General features: G+C 32.7%; 1 protein-coding gene across 14 annotated transcripts; it reads right to left on the bottom strand.

The window, feature by feature from the left end:
* Positions 1-8,442: 8,442 nt before the first annotated feature.
* On the bottom strand, positions 8,443-12,776 carry LOC137806874 (yacP-like NYN domain protein). 14 transcript variants are annotated; one of them, XR_011080444.1, is made up of 9 exons: positions 12,420-12,776; positions 12,214-12,338; positions 11,973-12,136; positions 11,813-11,882; positions 11,633-11,687; positions 10,852-11,023; positions 10,628-10,666; positions 10,323-10,372; positions 8,443-8,772 (listed from the first exon to the last, which is right to left on the bottom strand). XR_011080444.1 is itself a non-coding variant. In XM_068607218.1 (9 exons), exons 1-8 carry the CDS (start codon positions 12,660-12,662, stop codon positions 10,370-10,372), a joined length of 783 nt encoding a protein of 260 aa, XP_068463319.1. In that variant the 5' UTR covers positions 12,663-12,776; the 3' UTR covers positions 8,443-8,772; positions 10,323-10,369. The 14 variants fall into 14 exon arrangements, 6 of the variants coding, with proteins under 6 accessions (XP_068463319.1, XP_068463315.1, XP_068463317.1 ...); XR_011080443.1 differs by having other exon boundaries at positions 10,323-10,369; XR_011080442.1 differs by having other exon boundaries at positions 10,597-10,666; positions 10,940-11,023.
* Between the last annotated feature and the right edge of the window lie 5,816 nt (positions 12,777-18,592).

The following is an 18,592-nucleotide window of genomic DNA, read 5'->3' as shown; positions in this document are numbered from 1 at the left end:
GAGCAGAAAAAACTGGCGAACCCGATAGAACAGTAACCACCTATATGACAAAAACGAGTTAGAGGAAACGAAATGACAATGCCAAGGAAGTGAATAATGACAATGACAAAAACGAAAACGAAAACAAACGTTGAAGCGGAGAGAGCTGAAACTTACAATGCAAAGGGAGAGCTGAAACAGAACGTTGAAATGAAGAGCGGAGAAGACGAAAGTGAAAGTGAAAACTAGTGGCGCGCTTCAATTTTTAGGGTAAAATTGATTTACAAATGCGGTTCTATGGTAAGACCGCATTTGTAAATCAATTTAATTACAAAAATGCCACCGCATTTTTTACAAATGCGTTTAAGCGCAAAGCCGCACTAAATAAAGGGTCGTTGTTTCCATATTTTGTACTAGTGATCATAAACACTTATAATGACGATTCCAAACTAGAACCATTGTTATAAGTATTTTTTGTTTTTTATTTATTTGACAGAATGACACTTTTTACACATATCATTAATGTGAATTTATAACGACGGTTATAGAACACTCGTTATAAACAACTGATTTATAACGACATCCACAATAACGACGTTTCAAAAATTGTCTTTACTAGTATTAGTTTCATTAGATTAAATTGTTAAATTTTTTTGATTTAACTTAATTATATGGTGTGTACTCATCCCTGACCACCTATCACAGCGTGAGCTTGAAAAAAAAAATAAGTGATTAGTTATTTATTTTAAAAATTGATATTTAGACTTATATTTACTTTACTAGTCAGTTTTTTACACTTATTAAAATGCCTAAAATACAATTAGCATAAAATTGTTGTTTTAAAATTATTATACTAATCTATATGAGTTCTAGTTAAACCTGTTGCAATCCAACTACCCAACATTTAGAAAAATGTTACATTAATTTTCATATGTTTGGTTTGACTCACTTAATTCATGGACCGAAGGAAGTCAAATCCAATATATTGTTCATGTCCATATATTTTTACTTTTTAAATTTTGTTGATTGTCGTTTTTGTTATTATATGTTATTGGATTTTTTATATTTATGTTTTTCTATATTTCTTTTATATATATATATATATATTAAATTACGTGAGTCTTACTAGACAACTCAACCGCATAGAGCGAATCCATTTTGAGTTGAGCTAGGTTTAGTTGTCCTTTGTTTTAGCCAAAAGTTGAGTTAAAACTGATGAATTGGCTTATTTTGACACTTTAAAAGAGTTTTTTTTTTTTTTATGTTGCCATTCGAATAAACTATCTTTAATATTAAATTTAAAATACTTATTATAAAAAACAACTTACACATAATAATATGATTTTACAACAGGTAAACTTTTACATTATTAGTATATTATAACTATAGTTATCATTTCATTCAACTTTCTATTATTTATCATTATATTAATTAATTTGAAACGCAATTCGAAAGTTAGAATTTGAGTTTTTATTTTTCACCTGGAATTACATAAACAAATAGTTATTATTTTATTTTTTGTTTTCTATATTTTGTGAAGTAAAATCTATTTTTTTATTTACAATATTTCATTCGCAATGGGGTAAAGACAGAAAAAAGATAAAATTAAAATGATCATTTATAATATTGATAGAATACATGAATTGGAAAAAAAAGAACTAAGTGCAACTTAGGTTGTTGTTTTTTTTAATCAACAATAAATAAATTAACTTGATTGGTATCCTAACCCGTATATAAAACCAGAAAGTTACAGCTATTGGTGTTGTTTTGGAAGGATACTACTCTACTACTCTCCACCAACTTGAGCACTGTATTGTTTGCGGTACGACGAGCCTCTTAAAGCTTGGTCCTCTGTGACTTTTCTCAACCACTCCAACATTTACTTCGTAAAACACTAATCATGGATGATTCATTGCCCAAACTTTTGTCCCTGGGGGGAAATAGATTGCAAGCTACAAGATAATCTACACCATTAATGTTTTATCTTATTTAATAAAAAATGTCAGTTGCATCAGTTTTTTTCTTACTACTTGAGTATTCCAATGATACTACTACTCTGTGCAAAGTCTCAAGCAGTTCCACATGTTAAAGAGATGCAAAATAGTATCAAGGGATTAATCTTGGTTTGTTTATTTCCGTCAGAAACTTGATTGAGATCTTCAATCCTCTGAATGGAAGATTTTGAAGATTATAAACCAGATGTCATACCATATAACATAAAATGTATTTGATGCTTTTGGTTAGTATTAAAAAATGCTTAAAAAAGCGTTGACATGAATGTTACTGATGTGTCAAGTGTAGGAGAATTATGGTATGTTGGTAATGGCAGTAAAATATGAGACAGAAGTTATAGGAGGAATTAGGACAGTGGTTCCTACTAGTTTGTGACGTGTGGGTGGTGCATATAGCCCCCACGGCTACAAGTTCCATTGGTCAAGTCAGAGTCTGACAGAGCTCACAGGTGGATTCAGTGCACATACTAACACACTCAGAGACCTGTCAGAAACAAAACAACAAATGCACCAATTTTGTCATGTTTGTATTAGTTGAGCAGGTTTCGGAGTTTTTGGCTTAGAAATTAGCCAAGTATTAATTGCAAAAAATAAAAAAAAGGGGGAAATGGAGCTTTATATTTTATAGTGAAACGCGTATTTGGAAGAAGTGAATGAGATTGGTGGGAGAAATTCGTAGTTGAAAATAATAAATGGAGAAAATCAGAAGAAGGGGAATTGCATGAAACACAGAAAAGTATTGGCGGGTGGGTCCAGAATTAAACGGTTGGATCCATTCCATTAAATGGGTCATTGGATCCAAATGAAAGCAGTGACTGGTCAATCATTTGACCATCTGACCCATTTTTGACCCTCTGACTCTGCATTTATTCTTCTTTAGATTTAAAAGACTTTGGAACTAACTTGTTGTTTGTTGGTTGGTTGGTCCGGTTGAACCCAAAAAGAAAAAAAGTACCGTCAATTGTTTCCACTCAGTGTCTCTCTCTCATTGCCCTTCTTCTGTAGGACCATGCAGGCAAGCATCCCGTGATTACATGCAAGCTTGGATACCACTAATCAATGCTTTCTGTTATTTTCTACTGCTCTGAATCTCATTTAATCCTTCTTTTTTTTCACCACTTCACCCAAAACAACAATATGCTCAACACCTCCAAATTACAAACCATTTTTCATTTCTTCACATATCCCTCATCCCCTCTTTCTATCATCTAAACCAAACTGTGCCACGCGTGTATCAACTTCAAAGTTAACATGCAAGAAGAAATTACCAAAAACAGAAAATATACTAACAGCCGAAGTGACCCTTTATAGTAATTAACTTATAACCTCAATGCATAAACAATTCTGGTGGTTCAATACATAAAGAATTTGGATTAGGTTTTGCAAAATCATAATTTTGGAACGAAGCCAAACATGCAATGTAGTGATACGGATAGAGTGGTGGGGTATGAGTCAGAAGACCAGTGCATTGATGTCGCACTCATTCCTTGGCGTTGGAAGTTACAGGTGTAGTACAATACCTCTGTCTCTATCTACCATGAGGTAATCGCATTTCCCTCTTTCCACTTCAACACTGCTGCAAACAATATTTTAATTATACCAAATATCTTGAGAGATAATAAACCATAATTCACTGTATGCATATATAGGAATAAATTTATATGTAATATATAGCAAATTGAATCGTTGACGCTTAAGTTTGACTCCCTAAACTGATTGAGAAACTAGAGTGATTGTAACATTGCATTTGGAGAAACAGAAATTCGTCCAAAATGTCTCCACATCATAAACTCAAGTGGGCTTAACTTAGCCTAATTCTGACTTGTCAATCTCCAACTTGGGCTTATATTTTAGGTTTGGGCTTCAGATACCATAGGTCTTCTTGCTTTCTTTCTTTTTTTCAGACAACCCACTCTTCTTTCATTTTTTGCTTCCTCCATCCAATAAATTTCAGCTTCCACTTTATTATTAATGCAAAATAATCAAAATATCCTCTTTAGTTTTTAAATAAGAGTGGAGATCCAGGTTAAGATGTATTTTTTGGATTAGGTTTTCCGAAACAACTTTTTGAAATAGCTTTTTTAAGAATATCTTTCTTGATTTTTTTTTTAGAAAATATGTCTTCAGATTTTGTTTTCCATAATTTCCTTTCCAAAATGTATTATTTGTATTTTGTATTCGTCTTTCGGGATGTGATTTTGATTTTTTAATTCTATTATGAAATTTCTTTTTCAAAATATTAAAAATCTATTATGAATTTCTTTTTTCAGAATGTATTTTTCAATTTCAAATTTCTAATTCTGTTATGAAATTTCAAATTTATTGGTTGCAGGAAAAAAAACCTAACTTGTTTCCAATCCACAATTGTGGAACTTGTACTCCAACACCCGCCCTCAAGGGCTGTTTCTTCCTTCACATCCATAACTTCTCTTGTCACCCCATAGATTAGGCATTTTGTCCTTAAAAAAAAAAGTGTATTCTGGGTTCTACAATCTAGAAACATATATTTTTTTTCTATTTTCACCTCCCGAATTGTATGATATGAAAAATATTTATGGATCCAAAAATACATTATGGATTATACAATCTAGAATATTATTTTTTCCTTTAAAAAAAGGCAAATTCTTCCTGCACCATATCAATTTTAACCTCCACCATATCAATTTTTTAAATTTCCAAAATACCCTCCTGCACCATATCAATTTTAACCTCCACCATATCAATTTTTTAAATTTCCAAAATACCCTCCTGCACCATATCAATTTTAACCTCCACCATATCAATTTTTTAAATTTTCAAAAAAATCCAAAATAATAATTATAATTGAGAAATAAAAAAATACATTATGGAAAAAAAATTCTGAACACAAAACTAAAAATACATTTTAGATAAAAAATTTCAGAATTCAAAAATATGTTCCGAAAATTGAAATTCAAAATATTTCAGATAAAAGTTTCAAAAATAATTTTTCCCATTTTTGTGTAAGGTTATTTTCGTCATTTAGAAGGGGTATTTTTGTCATTTTCTACCGCTGATTGGGTGCATGATATAATGAGGGAGAAATTGCCTTAAAAAAATACCTTCAAATTACATAATCCAAAAGATATTCTTGAATTCAAAAATATCTTTCAGATTTTATAATCAGAATGATTTTTTTAAAGAAACTCTTTCTAGATTATAAAATTCGAAAGAAATTTCCAATCCAAAAATACCTTGCAATTCTATAATCCAGAATTTTTAGGATCATCCATTCCAAAATAAAAAATATCAATAAAATAAAGATATTTTTGGTATTTTAAAAAGTATGGGGGCCACATGGAGGTGCAGGAAGAAACAACCGCCCTCAAGTCCAATTAGCTTTATGCCCGAATATGACTTGTTATTTATCCCCTGCTTGGGCTTCATTGGTGAGTTGCATACAAACTACTCATGCAACAGTGCCTTTTTTAAACCGGTAAAAAGATTAAGTTCGATAATTTAACTATGGTCGAGACAAAATTAGTAAAATAAAATAATTATAAAAATAAAATGGTATTAAAATAAATAATATCATAATTTTAAAATGCTAAAATAAATAACAATAAAATATAAACTTATTTCTAAGCATTTACCATGCTTAAATTGAAATTTCAATAATACTCATCAATAATTTCAATAATATATACATCAATAATATATACATCAATAATAACAATTTAGATTGTCTTTTTTTAAGAAAAAAAAACATTAAAATAGTACTCTACTTAGGTATTTATTTATTAATCTTATTTGAACCAAAATTTCCAGTTTTGATCAGTTTTTCGATCCTTGTATCAATTTTTCTTCAGGCTGATTTGTGATTTATTGAACCAGTTACCTAATTAGATTACCTGTCGGATCCGACCAGCACGTCCTATATCCAAAACAGTTATTTCTTTCTGTCATCATTTATTTTATCTGGGTTTGTATCATTTTCTTCGCTTTTAGAGGCATCAAGTTCGTTTTTTCCCTTATCTTTTTTTAGCTGACTTTTATTTTTATATTTCAGGCCTTCTAAATATTTCTTATGGTTGAAAATTGCTTCCTGCTCCCCCAATTTGAATCTGCAGCCCCACAGCTTTCGGAAAAACTATTTTACCCTTCTTTAAAGTTATTTCTCGATTACTTGTTCTAGATATTTTTTCAGAACAAATTTTTCAAAATTCATGAAATACATACATTCTGGAAAAAACTTTCCAAAAATGATTTCTGGAATAATTTTTCTAAAGCATATATAATATTTTTTGGAATGGGTTTTTTATAATGAGTTTTTTGGAACAAATTTTTCGAATCACATTTCATTTCATGTAATCCAAAAAGAACTTTCTGAAACACATTTGTTTTTCTTCTTTTGGGTGCAGTGTAAGCTGCTATGATGGCGACGGCGACGACAGTGGTAGTGGCAACGGTGGTTGGGTGCAACAAGAGAGGACCGAACGGGAAATTTGGTTATTTCACCCAATTGTGGGAGCAGGTTTAAAAATGGGGATGCAGGAAGTAATTCCCGTTTTGTTTTAGGTTATATAATCTTTCATAAACTTTTGCTTCTTCCACCCCCATAATTACTATATGCACCCTAAACAATTTAAAATAACCATTCTATCCTTAATGCTATATTTCAGGGGTAACTTTTTGAATTATCTATTTTAAAAATATTTTGAAATAAAATTTTCAGATCAAGATTTTCAAAGCAAGATTTTTGGATCATGAGATATTTTCTAGAACAAATATTCTGAAACAACTTTTTTGGAATATATTAAATGTTTCTGGAATAAGTTTTCCAGAACAAACTTTTTTGAACCCTACATAAACATTCATCTTCCTCTTTAGATTGAACAATCCAGAGGCATTATGAATTGAACAATTCATAAGTTTTTCGCATTAGACAATTCAAAATGGAAGAAAGCGTTTTGCTCTATAATATAAACCAAACGCAATAAACACAGTTTTGATCTATCTCTCTCTTCATCATGTCATTGGTGGAAGCTCCAAGCTTCCCCAAGGCCCCGACAACAACCTAGTAATGTCATCATTATTGTTGCGAGAATCAATAGCAAGGCTACAGTGGTGGCGTGGGTGCAGCAGAGAAGAAGAAATCATAGTGGTGGCAATAGTTGTAACAAAACAACAACAATGGCATGGTGCACCAGGGTAGTTTAGTCTTTTTGGTTAACATGGAGGTGCAGGTAAGTGATCTTGGGGTGCAGGAAGCAAAAAACTCTTCGATATTATCTTCAAATTTATGGACTTAATTTGAATGGCCCAGATGTCCACAGGTCTTGATCTTGTACTCAATATCTTGTTTATTTTCTCCTTTATTTTTTTATAACCTACCAATGTCGGATGCCAATTTCTCCCTCTACACCATATCACTTAAGACATACACCCAACAAAAAATTTAAAATCCAACATTGCACTTGACTTCATTTTTGTTTTATGGATGCAGAAATCCAGAAGTGATTGTTATATGCTTCGGATTTCGATATCCAGAACATCATTTTCATACTTCATTTAAGCTTCTGGAAGGTCATATTCGAAAGTGAGTTGAGTTCTGGATTTTCATATCCAGAATTGTATGTTGTAAATGGTGTTGAGGATCGAGATCTGAAGCTCATTTATGTTTGCTTACTGATCTTGATATGCAGAAGTCATTTATGCTGTCTAGATAAGCTTTAGGATGGGGAAATCCAGAAGTGACATATTAGTTCCAGATTTGTATATCCAGAACTTTGTGGTTTGACTTACATATATGAATATCCGGAAAATAAAATGTTTTAAATTAAGTGCAAAACGGACATTTCACGTGAGGGTGTTGGGTGTGGGTTTGAATTGATATGGTGCAGGGAGAATCAACCATGATTTGTTCTTTAACAGAGATGGCTTGGCTCAGTTGTGACTTCTTTCAAATCCAGCCTATAACCTAAGTTTGGAGAACTTGTTCTCTGAGTTTATGCTTCAATTTTTGGATCTCATAGGCTAGAGGTCTTTATTTCACTTATTGCCTAGACATCTTGACCTCTTAGAGGCCTTCAATGTTTTTTCTTTATTATTATTTCTAGATATATTCGTAACCAAGCTTGGTACACCATATTCAAAGTCATATGTTCTTTCCATTTCAATAATCCGTTGGATAATGAGGTTTGAATCAATATGCTAACTGACTTTTTTATAATTGTCTCATGAAAAAAATATATAAATGCTTATAAGCTAATTAACAAACAATAAAAAGTAACAAAAATACTTGCAATACTCCTAAACTAGTTTTGTTCATCTGCTAAGGAGAATTATTTCCTCCAGATCATTCAGAAAGAAAAGAATTAGCAATATATCTGCTAAATTGTAGTGATTTTACATTTATTTCATGAGCAAAAATCTATCTTAGCAGTCCTGGTGTGGGTATACTGTTGATCATTCACTTTACTGATTACTAAGATATTTAAAAGTATGTTGTATTGATGTTAGATGTATCAGTAAATACAATATCTCAGTTCTGTTTGACGCTGCTTGTCTTTAGCCATTATGTAAAAAAATATTTCAACCAAAAACGTCAAAGGTTCCAGAATCACGATAATAAATGCATGCCCAAAAAGGATAAGCAACTAGCACCAGATAAAGTATTAAAACCTTGTAGAGAATTTTCCTGTCAGATACGATATTTTACTTCAACTCATTTTCAGATAGTTGTTTCCTAAGGTCCTTTAGAGCATCCACTACTTCTGCATCTAGATTGTGCTTCAATAATCTACCTTGAAAAGAAGTGGATCTGTATATGATAACATGAATAAGTAAACCAATCAGCAAGAACTGTCATTGTGATAGCATGCTCTTTTCTCAGAACACCAACATAAGCAGCACAACGGACAAATTGGTTCAATTCAATTGTACAAATGTTATGCGCTCTAGGGGTGTTCAGAGCCAAATTGATCCAATAAAAAACAGAAAACCAATTTAAAGAACCAATAATCGTTTAAAATCAAATTCTTTTCATTGATTTAGATAATTTTTACAAAACTGAGTTGGAACCTGTCCAAACTGAACAAACTGAAATCAATTATTTAAATATTATTATATTATCTATTATTTCACTCATATATGAAAATGTATGCGCGAGAGGAAAACCTAATATGTTTTCCTTGGTTCATGCCATAAATCTATGCAGAGGAGTAACTGAGTATGTTTAACATATGAATGGGCTGGTGGAAGAGTTGTCCTTGGAGTGTGAATGTTATCAGTAATCTTGGAGGAGAAAAATTGCTAAAGTAAAATAAATTATTACTGGAATGAAATAGTACAGAGGGGCTGGTTTTGATATTTTTGTTTTGAATTTCATGCAATATTGTACAAATATATGCATGAGGTTTGTTAGGCATATGGGATGTAGACCCTGGGAGTTATATAGTGTTTTTATGCCACAATATATAAATACAACACAACCACTTTTGCTCTTTATTTTTCTTTTGTTGTAAAAGGGTAAGCACCTCTTGTGCCTTTATATTTTATTATAGTTTCTTTTCTGATAAAAAAAGAGTTACTAATTTGTGTAAAATAATTATTTAATAATATACACAATGTTGAAGAGAAAAAATCTTTAATTATTGGAATAAGAAATGAAACTATTCCTCATTGTATAACATGAGGTCCTCATGTAAAAAAAAAAAGATCGAATGTATTTATACAAAAGTATACAACAAAACCAAAAAACTGATTCAAACCAAACCGCCTATAATTTTTTTATGTTTGGTTTAGATGTATCTTTACCCAAAAGCCAAACCTAACCGCACCACAAACACCCCTAATGTGTTGTGTTTTAACAAAGCAAAATATCCAAACTTCAAAGGTCGCTCGTCATTTTGCTTTCTTTATTGTAAGTTTTGTTTAATTGGAGGGATGAGGGTAGGGTTTTGGATGTGCTGTTGCCCATGATTGCATGAACTTCTCCTTACGAAAACCTGCCAAATACTGTTTTCTTTTCCTTCTCATTTTGGTTTTTTTTTTTTACAGGAAGCCCGTCAGGAATTAAACGGAAGCTTATACAATATAATCCAAGATGTGTGTTAACTAAGTGAATTTTCTCTAGTCCCCACTACCTTATTTTATTTTTCTTAATTTCTTATATGTCTTTTGGTATGTTACAAATGATTGATGTAGCTTTGGTGTTAGCCTGGTGGGGATGGTAAGCCATATGATGGCAACCTAGTTTATTGCACACACTAACCCATAAAGCATACTGAGAAATAAATTATAAGAGAATAGCCAGACCATATTTCATACACAAAATCAATATTTTCTCAAATTATTGCAATCAGGGCACACCTTTGCTCTTGAAGCATCTTTTCAACCTCCTTTTGCGATGCTTTGATCTACTACCCAAACAATTAAGAAATCGGACCAATGAAATTATCATTAAAGGGAATAAAATTCATCTGGCATGTTAAAAATAAAGATAGGATTTACTTTAGTGTCTATGTAATTTAAACTGATGTAAATCATTAAATCTAATATACCATCAGAAAGCTAGCGCTTATATGACATGTAAAGTACAGTGCCAGATAAATTAAGAAAAGAATTTTATGAGAGGAAGACATACAGAAGAATCCTGCCTCAAGTTAATGTTTTACCTCAGTTACCAAAGCCTTGCAACTCCAAATAAAGGCTCCCTGAAAGTCAGCAGCAATATAAATATGTTTAACCAATAAAAATAGCACAATGCAGACACTGTTACTTGATATTCAGTTGATAGTAACAATTAAAAATCATGAAACGGAAATCATGATAAGATCCGAGAATTACTTTTATTCATGCAGAAATTAAATAATTTGCATAGCTAAGGAGAGTGAAATACTCATAGCTGGAAAAATATTGTGAAAACAATTGGCAAACAAGTTGCATCCATTTCACTCAAGTTTTCAATTTATAGGAAGGAAGCATACAGCTCCATGTGCTGCTTGCTGATGGCAATGATCAGAAGTGACTACCCAGACTTTGGGGCAACCATCCTCCTTTAAAGCTGCAACCTAAAATGAGCAAAGAACACTGCTGTATTCATAAAGATGAAGCGGTTCTCTACTGAAGATTCACTTAATGAAAACAAGATTGAAACACTGTAAATCGAGATGACCTTAGTTATAAATCACATGCCTGACATTCATTGCATTTGAAGGTGCGTATAGAAGTGGCATTGGTAACGGGATCCAGAGGGCGACGGAAGAGCTAATTGGGTTTATAGAGATGGCTTGTGACCTTCTTATAAGATCTTAAATTTTCATTTTATAAAAGTTTTATGGAATAAGGCCAATTCCCAATAAATACTTATCCAAAAAAAAAGAAATTAATATGAATTGAACTTCTGTCTGGTAAGTTAAAATCAACTCATAAACTTCAACTTTTATAAAAGTTTTCTCATCAGACTAGATGGTTTTGTTTCTTATTTTGTTCTCTTATAGGATACAAGTGCTTGTGTAGAAGTTTATTCAAACTGATCTAAAGTATTTAAGTTGTTTAATCAAACACATCAGTAGTATGTCAAACTAAAGTTCAGTTTCCTAAATCCAGTTACAAAAGAAGGAAGCTCTCCAAAATTGCAGTTAGGAGCTACAATAAAGCAACCAGTAGTAACATCTAACCTCTTTTTCAATCCATGTATCAGCGCATGTTTCCCCTGAGAAAATAATATCAAGACTGCAAAATGGCCAAAATACAACATCAGAACTTGGAGGAATTTTAAAATGTAAAATGATACGTTTAAAGAAATAGTCCTTCACAACATATATGTTGTATGATAAATAAAATAAAGAAAAGAATACCCAGCGAAATCTTCCTTGTGGGTAGGGAATCCAGACATCATAGCATCAAAGACAACAACCACTTTGACCTCTGCAGAAATGAAAAGATGTATGAAGTTAGAGAGAAAAAAAGAGTTGCAATGTGGGGAGTGATAGGTAAATAAGAAGTAGAGAGAGGGACCTCTAAGCATGCTGAAGGTTACAAGCTCGTCAATTAGCTTTTGGCGAGCAATATCAAGTCTTCCTTTCATGAAATGTTTCTTGAGTTTCATCCAATAGCCGCAGACATTATAGCCATCCACAAGCAATACAGGGACGGCATTGTCTATACCCACCTGGTTTGTACTGCGGAAGACACATGATAACGTTATATTTAGAGATAATTGAGCGAAAGAAACATGTAAGAATGAATGAGGAGTTACTAGTAGAGAGAGGAGGTGGGGTCACGATAGAGGTCGGTGTCTACAACATCCTCATCCTTCTCCACCTTCTTCTTGCGGTAACTGGTTGAAGGTCGGGGAGTAGCAGAATTTCTATTTTGGAAGCTCTATTGAATGACATAAGAGTATAAATGAGTATGCATATGAGAGTGAAGGAGGGAAGGGGAAATTGAGTGAAGTTAAGTGACCTTCCATAGCTTTAGGAAGCGGAGATTTTGCTTGACGTTGGATGTGATTCTTGGAGGAGTGGATTCGGAACCCTGAGTCTCGTGCTGTTTCCTGCTTTTGTTGGCAACTATAACAATGTTTTGCCTATGACAAGATGATGATGATGAAGATGAAGAAGAAGAAGAAGAAGAAGGAGCATTGTGACTGCAGTCTCCACCTACTACAAAGGAATTACACGATGAAGGAACCGCGTTCAGTTTCATATTACAATTCTGCTAATTCAGCTTCATATCTTTCCTCTCTTCTCACCATTCATCCTTTCTTCCATTTCTCATCCTAGACCACCAATTCCAAATACCAATTTATTAATTAAATAAACAATACTTCATGTTTCTTTCTTTTGCCTTTCGTGGTTTTGCGGCCTGTTACGTGTCCCTCAGAGGTAGGCTGTTTCTTCCCGCACCCCATTATTTTTTTAAATCTCGAAATTGCCCTTTGAATTTTATTTCAACTTGAAAGGGCCTGGGCCTACCCTCTCTAAGCTGCCAATATTTCTTCCACTACCATTTTTTCAAAACTTTTCATAAATTTTAAAATTATTTTTTAAAATAATTATTACTATTCATATATTTAGATTATTCTAAATCATTTAGTATTCCAAATATTTTTTTTTTAAATTTGAAATTTATTTATAGTTATTATTATCAAATAAAAAAAGTAGTATTGCATAAAGCAAATTCAAAAAAATTGATTTATTTATATTTATTGATGTAAAGAAGGAAAAATAATAAAATATTTTGTCACCACACAAATTTGTATTATGGTATATGTATTATGGAAAAAGATGGTTTGATACATTAAAGAGTAAAAATATTCAATTTACAACTCCTTATAACAATATAATAATATTTGAAATTAAAATATAAAATAAATATACTTAAAATATTAATTCATTAAATTTTAAGTGAGTGCATTTACTCTTGCTAAAAACAAGATCACTTACGTGGGGCAATAATAAGATTCTTTTTAGTAGGGGTGACAATGCAGGGTGGGTTATGTTGGTTGGTCCGCGGTCTGCTACCAAAAAGTGCGCGGCGGACTCACTAATCTAGCCTATTGATCTGCTTTGCCCCGTCCCGCATAATTCGCAGTTCGCAAGGGTCAACTGCAGGGTGGGGTGGGTTGGCTCGTTAGCCCGCAAAAATAAAAAACATAATTATTTTTTTTTGTAAAAAAAAAAATCATACTCCATTCATCCATTATTGAAGTGTAACCTTTATTTTATTTTATTTAAAAAAATTGAATTTAATGTACTAAAAAAAATGAATGTTTTATTTTAATCATCTAAAGGAGTTATAGTATTAAGAGTTATACTGCATTTAGTTTTAAGTAAAATCTTATATTTAAATTTTGTTAATAAAAAAATAATATAAAGAAGAGTTTCAATAGGATAGTTAAAAAATTAGTTATGTTCATTAAAATATTTTGTAGCAAAACTTTAATAAGATACTCATATATATATATATATATATATATATATATGAAAAATTAAGTGCAAAGCAAAACTTTAATTATTTTTAATCAAATCTTCTAACAACCCTCATACTTGAATTTATATTTTCATCTTAATTAAATAAATTGAAAATGATAAAATTTTAATTTTTCAGTAGTAGGAATATGTTTTTTTATAATTAATAAATTTTTTATTTTTAAAAAAAAAAAACTTGTGCGGGCTGGTATGCAGGCCCACGGGTTACTTGTTATGCCGAGCGGGTCAATCAAATGAGTTCACACTCCTAGCCTGGGACGTGCCAACCCGGCGGGCCAAACGCAGGATGAGCTTATGCAGGACGGGTCAGCCCACATTGTCATTCCTACTTTTTAAGGACTTATTATCCCAATTGTCATGTTCATTATCTAATTGAAAATGTATATGAATGAAGCACTGAGAAAATATATTCTAAATTACAAATTATTAAAATAAAAAAAAATGCAATTAGAAGGTCTTCCTTTAATTATAGTAATTTGTTAATAATTTGTTATAGTAATTTGACTACTAAAAATTAGATAATGTTAAATTTTACTTAAAAAATAAGAATTTAAAATTCTTCACACTATCTTTTCTTTCAAATTCATATTTTTTTTTCTCTTTATATTTTTTCTTTAGCTTAACATTAGTTGAGACACAAATGGCTTAAATTTGGTTAAGATGTCATCTCCTTGCCCAAGGTTGAGGTAACAATGACTCAACATTTTCTTTTTTATTGATGTTTCTTTTGGGTTAAGTCAATCATGATAATTTTTGTTTGTCATCATCAAGTTCATTTTCATCCAATATAGGTTTGGGTTATTTTTCAACTTTTGTTAACTAAGATTTGTTTAACATGTATGGTGCTTTTTGACTTGTGTCAAACATGTGTTTTTTTTTTCAATTAACACTAATAGATATTATATTTAGTTGACGTTTGTCAAAGATTTTTTTTGCCAATCTTTAAGTTATGCCTAACCCGTTTTACTTGGACTAGGTCTAACCCAACCTAACATGGGTTGGGTCCAACCCAACCAGGACCATCTCGACCTTGCATGACTTTAGCACAATCAACCTTTCCTAACTTGGACCCGTCCCAACTCCTTGCATAACTTTGGCATAATCGATCTTTTTTGACTTGGACCCGACTCGACCTTGCATAACTTTGGCATAATTGACCTTTCCTAACTTGGAATTAACCCAACATGGGCCCAACCCAACCTTGTATGAGTTTGGCTTAATTGACCTTTCTTAACTTGGATCTAACTTGACCTGAGCTCGACTCGACATTACACAACTTGGTCACAATCAACCTTCTTGACTTCGACTATGCCTGACTTGGGCCCGACCTGACCTTGCATGACTTTAGCACAATCGACCTTTCCTAACTTGGATTCAAACCAACTTGGGCCTAACCCAACCTTGCATGAATTTGTCACAACCCAATGTTTCCTAACTTGAACTTAAACTGACTCAACTTGACATGGAATCGACTAAACTCGACTCAACCTGAGCCCAGACATACTCAACATGACTAGGGACCAACCCAACTTGGCCTGACTTGGGGCCCATCGAATTGGCTAGGCTTGGGCCCATCCACAGTTGGTGTCATTTCAACTTGGCCTGATATGGACCTAGGTCAACCAAACTTGACTCGACCTGATGTGGACCCAACCTAATGTGGGCTTGTCTCAACTTGGCCTAATGTAACCCATCCTGACTTGGCCTAACATCAATCCAACTCGACCCAACTTGACAGATGCTCAAATTGACCAATTTCACATGGTCTTAAGATGATATAACTTGACTTGGACTCAACCTAACCCGACTAGACTAACCTAAGTTTAACCCAATACTACTGGACTTAGGCCTTACTCGACTTGAGATTGGGTCCGACCCAATCCAACTTAACTTGGATCTGACTTGCCCAACCGAACTTGAATTTGACCTAACCTAATTGACTTTGTCTTGGCTTTGTCCAACTTCTCTTAGGCTCAATCCAAATCGACCCAACCAAAGTATGACTTGGCCTAACATCAATCCAACTCGACCCAACTTGACTTGTGCTCAAATTGATCAACTTCACATGGTCTTAAGACAATATAACTTGACTTGGACTCAACCTAACCCGACTAGACTAACCTAGGTTTAACCTAATGCAACATGACTTACGCCTTACTTGATGCAAGAGGCCCAAGCTCAGACCCTAGTTCAGGCCAACAACTAGGTCCATGGAAAAGAGGATTCAAGAAGATTGGAACTCTGCTACTGATGACAGAGAAACTTTTCTTTATATGTTCAAAGAGGACCACAAGAAGTAAAGCCAAAGCCATGAGAGCTAGTTTCTTTATTTGTAATTTTAGTAGAATAGAGTTCCTTTAGCATAATGGGGGAGGTGTGCTTATCACTGTACCTTTAGTAAAGCCTTTTAGGGTAAGAAGTTAACCTAGCTTCTAGAACTTTGCAACTAGGGTGCGACATTGACTTTAGTCAATACCCTGACAGTCACTCTTTAATGTATTTCCCATCCTACCCTTGCTTCTTGCTCTCCAAGGCACCATTTCCTATAAATAGGGTGCGTTGGCTCATGTTTTGCAAGATCAATTTTATGAGTAAAATGCTGCCACATATTGCAAGCTTCTACTCTCTTGTCTAGTCTCTCTAGGTTAGACACTTTGATCTTCACCTCCACCTTTCTCCAAGTGATATGGCCCAACCAATCACTCTCCATACCTTTCATGCACCTACAAGGAATCCATAGCTCTATATGAGCTCTCCTTGATCCATCGCATCCATTGCTTCTGCCACCCTTTTCAAATCTCCAAGAAGAACAACCCATCTTTTGGTATCAACCCATCATTTGGTATCTAGAGTTTTGGTTCTTCAAGAGATAAGTGATTTCTCTTCATTTTATTTTTGTGCTTTCTTCAAATTCGTGTTGTTCATCTTGCCTTGATTGTCTTGCTGTTTTTTATGTCATTTTAATTGTGTTGTTGTTTTTAAATTGTTGTACTGTTTTATTTTTGGTTCAAATTGTTCTTGAGCTTCCAAACTATTTTTTAGGTTCCATTGATTTTTTTTTGTGTTGACTGTTTTGTTTTTAGTTTTATTTGAGTCTTATTGATGTTTTAATCGGTGCAAAGTGTTTGTGGTTGAGTTTTTTGATTTTTGAATCCATACAAGTTTTGTCAAAGTCATGTTCTTCCTACAATGTCATAAATTCCAGTGGTGGTTTTTTATTGTTGATTTGGTTGCTTGATTTTGATTTTGATTTTGATTTTGAGTGGAGTTTATATTTCTGTTTTTGAAGCTTTGGTGTCTTTTATATTTTCATATTTGAGTTCATACTTGTGTGTTAGTTCCATAAAATTTCTTTTCCAATCATTTCCATTGTGTTTTTAAAGTTTCCTAGACGTTTTCTAATTCCAAGTTGGGATTTCTCTATTTTCACTATTACTGTGCTGGCTGGAATCTTTCCCAGAAATTAATTCTGTGAGTGAAAAATTCTGAAATTTTGGATTTGAGTTTTGATGTGTTGAGAAAAAGTGAAAAAAAGAAGTACATCAAAATTCAAAATACAAAAAAAAATGATAAATGAAATACGAACAAAGTGCAAAAATTCTAACTCTGGAAAAACGGTGATGCGGCAGTGATCTTGAAAAACAATATTACAATTATTTGGCTCACTCTTTTGGTGAAATTTCAACCCCTATTTTGAGGTAAAACATTGAAGTTTCTTTGTTTAAAATTTCAAGCTCAAATTTGAAGTATTCTTTCCAGCATAAATTTGGGAAGTTGTGAAAAAATTACAAAAAAATTTTTTGTAGTGTTGTTTTGGTTTTATTCATCTATTCTAGTTCCAGTCACTAGGATTCCACTTTGTGTGCTACCTTTTCTTGTGTGCCTTAATTTTTTTGCTTGTCAATTTTATTGAATACTCTTTCAAGTCTTGTCAAATATCAACTCCATTTGTAGTGGTCCTTGATTTTAAATTTGAGTTTTGTTGCTTTAAAACTTGTTTGACCTCTCCTTGGTGGAATTTACCTAAAAAGTGCTTTGGTGAGTAGTGGAGCTAAAATTTTGTTTTGGTGAAAGCTATATCACTAAAAGAGAGCTAGATTAAAGATTGAAGGTTGAATAACCTAAGGAGACAAAGCAAGGGATAGCAACAACCTCACTTGAAAAATACACAAATATACACAAAGGAGTTACAAGTGAAAGAGTGCATAGAATAGGACTTTTGGGCATAAAAAAATATTGTTGACCTAATTTCATTGTATTTCTTTGAGTTGTAATTTGCAAGAAATTTGATTAATTAGTGGATTAATGCGCTTTAGTCGGTGAGTGTGTTTTCAATGTTCCAAAGTGCCAAGAAGTCTCACCTTAGGATTCGACTAGTTCACAAGCTTTCTAGATAGAAATTTTCATTTGTGTTTTATTGCTTTGCATAGTTTTCTTGCATAAATTTTTTATTTTCATCTTTGATTGTGCTCTAAGTAAATTTCTTAGAGAAAGGTTTGTGAGAGTGTTGTGGGATAGTATCTGGCAAAGGAAAGGCTTGGTACTTAAGAGATCCTAGTGATCCACCTCCCTTTCCTAGGAAATTACCTACTTCACTCAACCTATCTTTCTTTTTGAAAATTACTTTTATCACAAACCCTAAAC

The sequence above is a fragment of the Phaseolus vulgaris genome, chromosome 3, assembly GCF_051622355.1.
Source record: "Phaseolus vulgaris cultivar YP4 chromosome 3, ASM5162235v1, whole genome shotgun sequence".
Classification (NCBI taxonomy): Eukaryota; Viridiplantae; Streptophyta; class Magnoliopsida; order Fabales; family Fabaceae; genus Phaseolus; species Phaseolus vulgaris.
Note: the sequence above shows the minus strand (reverse complement) of the source record. Positions and strands in the feature narration are given on the sequence as shown.

What these genes read in the sequence shown, in the direction of transcription:
- LOC137806874 (XM_068607214.1), bottom strand. Translation starts at nt 12,662, where the DNA reads ATGAAACTGAACGCGGTTCCTTCATCGTGTAATTCCTTTGTAGTAGGT. An exon ending in GCTTCCTAAAGCTATGGAAG is followed by an intron (nt 12,339 to 12,419) that starts GTCACTTAACTT and finishes GTCATTCAATAG; the next exon opens with AGCTTCCAAAATAGAAATTC. An exon ending in ATACATGGATTGAAAAAGAG is followed by an intron (nt 11,024 to 11,632) that starts GTTAGATGTTAC and finishes TGCTCATTTTAG; the next exon opens with GTTGCAGCTTTAAAGGAGGA.